Source organism: Lissotriton helveticus, chromosome 6, assembly GCF_964261635.1.
Source record: "Lissotriton helveticus chromosome 6, aLisHel1.1, whole genome shotgun sequence".
Lineage (NCBI taxonomy): Eukaryota > Metazoa > Chordata > Amphibia > Caudata > Salamandridae > Lissotriton > Lissotriton helveticus.
Window position 1 is genome coordinate 1,561,436,175 of NC_136067.1, and position 8,583 is coordinate 1,561,444,757.

General features: G+C 46.2%; 1 protein-coding gene across 1 annotated transcript; it reads left to right on the top strand.

Moving 5' to 3' along the window:
* Positions 1–374: 374 nt before the first annotated feature.
* Positions 375–8,309, top strand: LOC144762777 (uncharacterized). The gene is made up of 5 exons (XM_078648031.1): positions 375–917; positions 1,024–1,122; positions 1,264–1,404; positions 1,597–2,511; positions 8,251–8,309. Exons 2-5 carry the CDS (start codon positions 1,062–1,064, stop codon positions 8,307–8,309), a joined length of 1,176 nt encoding a protein of 391 aa, XP_078504157.1. The 5' UTR covers positions 375–917; positions 1,024–1,061.
* The last annotated feature ends 274 nt before the right edge of the window (positions 8,310–8,583 follow it).

Below are 8,583 nucleotides of genomic sequence, written 5' to 3' on the forward strand. Positions count from 1 at the left end.
AGGGGCTGGCCAAGCCCCTGCAGGCCCGGTGTGTGTTTTTTTTTTTTTTTTAATTTATTGAGAGATAGCGCGAACACGAAGGTGTCCGGGCGCTTCACAATAGGAACAGAACTGATACATGAGAACATTACAAAAGAACAGATTACAAAAGCATACGTTACAATAATGAAGCAAAATTACAATTGTGCGCCAACAAAGTATAAGAGGTAGTAAACGGTGCATTACAAAAGTGACAATCGTGAGTCAACAAAATACAAGAGGTAGCAAACGATGCATTGCAGGAGGAAAAAGTGACATGTGTGCCGGTTACAAAAGCAAACGTTAAGTTACATGAGTAATAAATAAAGTGACAAGTGTGCAGGTTACAAGAGAAAACAAAGTACAGTTAGAGCTATAATACTCTAATATAATGCAGAGACTCGAGCACAAGAATAAGCATTATGTAGTCAATTGTGGCAATGGCGCAACTATTTAAAGCACTCAAAATGTGAGAGTTATTAAACAATGTGTTACAAGAGAAAAGTGGCATGTACATGTTACAAAAGAGTAACCGGTATATAGGGTAGTGGTTAAATGTCAGAAGGGCCAGGTGTACCTAAAGTGGTTTACCCCATAAGCAAAGGATATGGCGCAGGTTGTTTTTTAACATATGTTTTAGCGCAGCACATGCAACGCTTTTTTAAAAATGTGTGTTGGTGCACCCCGCTTATCAGGTTTTAAATGTATACAGGAATTGTTTGAAGTTGTGATACTTTTGTTTAAGAAAGGCGTTTACTAAAACCGCTGCTTTTTTTTTTTTTTTTAATGTTTAATACAGGTGCAAGACCCTGCAAATGCAACCGTCACCAATGTGTCCCCTGCGCTGGCCCCAGCTGTAATAAATAGCAACGCTGGGCACTTGTCAGCCCCGCAGCCAGGTATATATATATATTTAGAGTTATGTAGTTCTACGTAGTTTTGTACACCAGTCTCTCAGAAGTTCTCTTTTTTCTAATGGGCTCTCATGTATGTATGCTTTTACAGCTTATGACCCTGACCTACAACAAGCTTTTGACGATTTTATGGAGTACATCGAGGCTCAAGACGCTCTGAACACTGTGCAAAACACTTCAGTTCCTACAGGTAAATAAAAAGACAGCTGTTATTTAAACTGTCTAAGACGCTGGGTAGTTGGTGGGGTAGGCCAGAGTCCTGACCCTGAGGATGTATAGAGGTAATCATCAGAAAAGATGTCTAATGTTGGGTATTATTTTTTCTTTACAGATGTCCCTACGTTATGCCAGGACGTCGTCAAGGTCCAAGAGGCGGCGCAAGGTTCAAAAGAAATCCCTTTGAAGAGGAAAGCTTCAACTTCTAAAGTGGGACCATTGTCAAAGAAAGGAGCTGCAAAAAGACCTCTTTCAGGTGTGTTTTTTTTTACAAAAGGGTGTGAGAAGTACTAGAGGTGTTACAGACTCTCAAGCAGAAGGCTACAGCTGGTTGTAGCAAAGCCTATATCAAAAAAAGGTGGCTGTGTAGGACGTAGCCCGATGGTGCTTGTATGTGTATTTTTTTTAATGCTTTCTCTAATATATATATTTTCTGTTTATATTTTAGAAGCGGCTCAGAAACATGCTGCTGAAGAGAGGTCGGTGGCGCCCTTAATGGACATAACAACATCCGTCCAGAACAACGGAAGCGGCGCGAAAGGCGTGAGTAGGCGTGTACGCCAGGAAAAACTCTCTACCTACTACACACCAAGCAACACTCTGAACAACCAACTACAGCAATCTATTCTGCACAGGGGTGGGGTCAACACTGGAGGCCTGCCTACAAACCAGGCCTCCCTTAAGAAGAAACAGCGGGACTCAGAGAACCTCCCCAACCCTTTAAAACGTGTGAAGGCCTGTAAGGTATTCACAGATCCCCAAACAGAACAGTTAAACATGAAGAAGAAGACACCGGAGGTGCTCCAAGAGGGTCAGGCAAAGCTCTTAAGTCCTGAGAAGAAAAGCCCTAGCACCCCTGAGCCCCAAGCTAGCCCCTTAGATTTATCTATAAAAAAGGATGCTAAGCCCTTGAATGAGACCTATACAACCTTGAGCCCCAAGGAGGTGTTAGTTGCACCTGTGGGTGTAGAAGAGGCGTCGCCACCACAACCCCCTAAAACATCGCGCCTCTCAAGGAAACATCTGAAGCTGAAACCGGGGGTCCCTAAGCTACAGTTAGCAGAGACCCTCAGCAACCCTAAGGCAACGCCGGATCCACCAAGCGTCCTGAAACCCCAGACAGTGCCAAATAGAATAACTGTACATGTAGAGGTGCACGCCCCTGAACAGCCCCCAAAACCGGTTGTAAGTGTTCAGGCACAGCCTAGGGTCTCAACAGGTGATACTGCGCAACCCCTAGAAGGTCCTTCTACCACGATTAGCAACTCTCTTGAGGCGTTGAGGGGGTTGGTAGACAACATAGGTAGAACCCCAGAAACGGTGTACCAAGGGTCTTTGAGCACAGAGGGTTTACAGAACACAGGTAACCAGGCACCACACCCTACCACCGACATTTCAACTAGGCCCCAGGATTACAACGACACCTCCTCACAATCCTCATACCCTTTGTCCCCGAGTACCCCTCCAGGAGCATACGACCCTACCAGCCCCACGGCCATTCACATGTACACCCCCGTGTCCAGCCCCTCTGCCAACCCCGTGTACAGTCCTGTGTCCAGCCCAGCTGCCAATCCCGTGTACAGTCCTGTGTCCAGTCCCATGGCCAGCACCTCTGCCAACCCTGTGTACAGTCCCGTGTCCAGCCCCGTGGCCAGCACCTCTGCCAATCCTGTGTACAGTACCGTGTCCAAACCCGAGGCCAGCACCTCTGCCAGCCGCGTGTACAGGTCCGTGTCCATCCCATGGGACATGACCGTGTACAGACCCGTGTCCAACCCCGCCTTTGAGGGTTGCAGTATAGATGGGACTGGGGGGTTGCCTCCATTTATAAGACCTCGCAAGGTGTGCCCCCCTAAGCAGGAACAAGATGGGTCTGTAAACACAGAAGATGTATTGAAGACACACGTAAGAGAGATACAGATGGCGGTTCGAAAATTAAAACGGCAGGCGAACCGTGCACTCATAAGAATGGATATGGGGTATTCCAATCTCATCAACATGAGGGAGGCCCAACATCTGGTCGTGGCCAGGGTTGGGGTTTGTAAAAAAGACATCATACAGATGTGTCAGGCGGCTGTGGCCGACATACAAGGTACACATTCATGACTATGTAAGCACCAACCCCTAAAGACCCCCACAACCACTGGTGCTCATAAGAGACCCTCAAAATATAGCCGTACGGTCCAGAGGTTAGTGACAAAGTCTGGACGCTTTTTAAAACTGCTCAAGCAACGCCCAGTTGGTACCCCACAAACCTTCAAACAAGACCCCAATGTTTCCATAGAACCCTTCAAACAAGACACCCCTGTTTCCCTAGACCCTTTCAACCACGGTACCACAGCTTCAAGATCAACGCCTGAAGCATATAAGCCAGCACTTCACCACCGACAATACATAGGGGCAGGGTCTAACATACCTAGGGTCGGCCATTTAAAGGGGGTAGGGGGGATGGCAAAACTCCAAACAACGCAACATTCAGAAGGACCCAGGGGTGGAACTGTAGCGGGGGTCTCCATGAACAAGACATCCAACGACAGCGACCTACCTGTTCAGATAGGCTGGGGCTTGGTATCTAGAAAAGCCTGGGCCCGTAAAAAAAAACAAAAGTGGCTTAATAGTACAAAGCAACGCCGGCTTTTAATAAATAAGCTCAAGAAGGCTAGAATATGCGCTACCCGCAGGTTTACAAGGACCTCTGAGACAGGGACCACCCTGACCTCCCAAAGTGACACATCAGAGAACACCTCCACAAATCACACTCCTACTGATGAGGGCCCAGAGCCCTTGTTTTTAGAGAGTGTTAGGAGTTACACTCGCAATGTAGAGAGGTTTAGGGCCGTAGAACACTATGAGGAGTTTAGATTTGTTAACCTACATCAAATAACATCAACCACTCATGGTGTTCTGGCTATACATCAGGCTGTGCAGGAGCTCATAGAAAGGTTGTTACACGATGTGGGGCCTAATGACTTTTTCCAACTCCGCTTCCAGGGGCAGGGTTTTGACACACCGTTGTTCACCAGGCGGAAGACCCGAGATGTTTTTGATGCTGTGCAATTTTTAGAAAACCTCTCAAGGCTTTTACAGAGTAAGGCTGAACTAGTCGCCTATGGCACGTTTAGAGTCATAGCCCTCATTGTACGGGGGCGTGAGGGGGGTGTTTCCAGACCCTTAAAGAGCGTACTATACAGTAAAATAATTGGCAAGAAACAGAGGTGGCTGCTCAACTTTAGCAACGCCACTGCCAATACATGTCTGGCGGCCAGCATCGTGGGTCTGTTGATGACTCGCAAGACCCCTGACGCTGTCATCATGTCTAGAGCTGCTGAAGCCCATGAGGTTCTTGAAATACCTCCTGACCGAATGGTCGGCTTTGGTGATATAGGTCTTTTTGAGAACTATTTCGCCGTGACGGTGAAAGTTCTCTATCACAGCGGTTCCTGGAAGTACTTTACAACCGGGGAACCTGTGAGAAACAAGACCGTATATGTCCTCCACATGGAAAATCATTTTTACGGTATCTTGAACCTTAAAGGTTTTCTGGGGGCCAAATATGTGTGCGCCCACTGCGATCATATATACAACAATAAAACATACCACCAGTGTGAAATGTGTTGTAAGATGTGTCAGAGGGACGGCTGCATAGAAGACGCTACCCTAAAGGTGAGGTGCGGCATCTGTAGGTTGTTTTGTCGCTCGCAAAACTGTTTGAGCATACACGAGCAATCTTACAGCTGCGTCCCTAAAAAGGACTGTAGCGAGTGTGGGCGGTATGTGGCAGTGAATCACAAGTGCAAAGGTATGATATGTCCCCGTTGCCATGTATCTTACAAAGCCGGTACCAACCATCAGTGTTATATGGTTAAAGGTCCATCTCAGACCAAGACCGAAGACTATATAGTGTTTGATATAGAGTGCACACAAGAGACGGGGGTACACCAGCCTAACTACATTTACGCGCACCATCTAACTTCCGACGACAGTTGGGAGTTTGAGGGACGAACGTGCGTTGGTGATTTCCTGAGCACTTTCATTCAGGCCAAATTCCAAGGATATACCATGCTAGCCCACAACTCGAAAGCCTATGACTCCTTCTTTATTCTACGAGACATGATTCGTGAAAAGATACAGGTGGAACTCATAACCCAGGGGTCTAAACTGATGCTGATGACGGTATGTCCTTTAAAAATACGCTTCATAGACACCCTGAATTTCCTACCCATGAAATTGAGCAAGCTGCCAAAGGCCTTTGGGTTCCCAGGGTGTAAAGGGTATTTTCCACACTTTTTCAACACCTGGGCTAACCAGAATTATGTGGGACCCATGCCGCCTCCTGACAGCTACGGGGTTGAATACATGATGCCTGATGAGAAAGTGAGCTTTCTAGAGTGGTACTCTGAAAACCGTGAAAAGGAGTTTCACTTTCAAACAGAGTTGAAAGCTTATTGTCAGGCTGATGTAATGATCCTCCGGCAAGCTTGTAACCTTTTCAGAGATGTTGTGGTGTCTATGACTAAAGAAGTCAAGGCCTTGAAACCTAAGACATTGACTAAGAAAGTCAAGGCCTCGACATCCAAAACCCCTGAAATACAGCATGCGGTCGAATACATAGACCCATTTCAAAACGTCACTCTGGCATCCATGTGTATGTCCATCTACAAACACATGTTTTTGAGGCCAGAAACTATCGCTCTAGTACCGCCAGACCTCTATAACGGTAAACAGAAACGTTATTCAACCCCCTCTATCCAGTGGCTCATGTACGTCTCTGAGAAGGAAGACATCCAGATTCAACATGCATTACAGGCTGGTGAATTCCGCCTGGGCCCCTATTACCTGGACGGGTACTCTGTAATTAAGGGTGTGCCGACAGCCTTTGAATTCAACGGCTGTTTTTACCACGGCTGCCCCAAGTGTTACAAGCCCCACGAATATAACAAAATGCTGGGTGCCAAATTTGAACACTTATACAGACGTACTCTGACAAAGGCCCAGTATGTTGAAAACAGTGGCTTTGCTATGAGAGTTCTTTGGGAGCACGAGTGGTTAGACATGTTAAAAACCGACACAGACCTCTGCTCTTTTCTTAAGACTCATGATTTACCCACACCTTTGGAGCCCCGAGATGCCTTATTTGGGGGGCGTACAAATGCCATACAACTGTACAAGGCCGTTGGTGAGGGTGAGAAAATACACTACTATGATTTCACCAGTCTGTACCCTTTTGTGAACAAGATGAAGTTGTACCCGGTGGGTCATCCCACCATCATCTATAGAGATTTTAAGCCCCTAGACGAATACTTTGGGCTTATCAAATGTGAAATATATCCTCCTAAGCAGCTTTACTTCCCGGTGTTACCATGCAGAGTCGATGGCAAGCTAATGTTCCCCCTCTGCCGAACCTGTGCGATGCTTAAAGAGGTTGACGGCTGCACACACACCGAGGAACAAAGGATGCTCACAGGGACCTGGTGTAGCATCGAGGTACAAGCTGCCTTAGAGAAAGGGTACAGGCTAGGTAGAGTACACGAAGTGTGGCATTTTAAGAGCACTACAACACAACTCTTTGCCCCCTACATTAATTTGTTTCTCAGAGACAAGCAGGAGGCCTCAGGGTATCCTGAATGGTGTACTAGTCAGGATGCAAAACAGAAATACATCGATGACTACTACGCTCACGAGGGTATCCGTTTACGATCCCATCTGATAGAGGTCAATCCTGCACGCCGACAGTTAGCCAAACTCTGTCTCAACTCCTTATGGGGAAAATTTGCACAGCGCACAAACCTTTCAAATACTACCTTAATATCAGATCCTGATGAACTGTTCAAGTACCTGTTTGCCCCATGCTACGAGGTGTCCAGCTGCGAGTTTATCGATGACGATACCGCGGCTTTGTGTTGGAAATATGCCCAAGAGTACCCCACATCGAGTAACAACATAAACATTTTCATAGCCTGCTTCACGACAGCCCACGCTCGTCTAGAGCTTTACGGGGTTATGGATAAGCTCCAGGATCGCTGCTTGTATCACGATACAGATTCTGTGATTTTTCTGAGCAAGCCGGGGGATGAAGACCCTCCTCTAGGAGATTATCTGGGTAACCTAACCAGTGAGCTAGATAAGGACGAGTATATAAAAGAATATACTTCCTCAGGGCCTAAAACATACAGCTACCGTACCAACAAGAACAAGGTGTGTATGAAGGTCAAAAGGATAACATTAAATGTCAGCAACACCCTAAAAATCAATTTTGATAGCTTGAAGAATCTGGTGCACGAATACGTTACAGCAGACGATTCTGAGAATGCTAAAACCATAGTCGTGAACCAACCCTGCATAGTCAGATCCAAAAAGAAGTGGGAAATCACAACCGAGCCTCTACATAAAACATTGCGAGTTGTTTTTGATAAAAGGGTCCTGACCACCGACTATAAAACACTGCCTTATGGTTATTAGGCCCATTAGAGAGACAGCCGCCACAGCATGGACACCAGGTTACAGCATCCATTCTCCTGCGTGCTAGCAGGACCCTCAAACTGTGGTAAAAGCTACTTTATAAAAAAGCTCTTAGAAAATGCCAACTCTGCTTTATCACAAACCCCTAACAACATTGTGTGGCTTTATTCATGCTGGCAGCCTCTTTATACAGACTTGGGCAGTCGGTTCCCACATATCAAATTTATAGAGGGTATACCGAATAACCTCAACGATGATGAACTACTACCACCAACCCTTGTAAATATGATAATTGTTGATGATCTGATGCGTGAAGGTGGTGATCATCCAGAGTTAGAGAGAGCTTTTACTCAATATTCACATCATCGCAATCTAAGCATCTGCTACATTGTGCAGAACTTGTTTTACAAAGGCAAGAACAGTAGGTCTATAGCTCTCAACGCTTCATACCTTGTTTTATTTAAAAACCCTCGGGACAAACAACAAATAGCTGTCATAGCTAAACAGATGTACCCCGGAAACACACACTTCTTCATGGAGGCCTTTAACGACGCTACATCAAAACCCCACGGGTACCTGTTGGTAGACTTAAAAAACGAAACTCTAGAAGACTATAGACTAAGGGCTGATATTTTTCCCCCAGAGCTACCTGTAGTTTACACACCAAAGCCCAAGACCAGGCCCTATAAAAAGCAGCGGTGAAGTCTTTTAGAACCATTTACAGGCCAGCCCTTATAACGCTCAGTGGTGACCATGTCTACACACCTACGCCGCAATTTAGCTCTCCTGAAAATGCTTGTTACAGCCAGCCCCCAACACCGAAAGGCCATCCTGGGCACCGCTTCTGACGATTTAGTGGCCGCCATTTCAGAAATAGCCCTAAACACCCTAAAAGGCAACGTCCCTATATCAAAGCGTCAGTTACAGGTTCTGAAGAAGAAGAAGGGGCTCATCAAGAAGCTCAGTAATAAAAGGG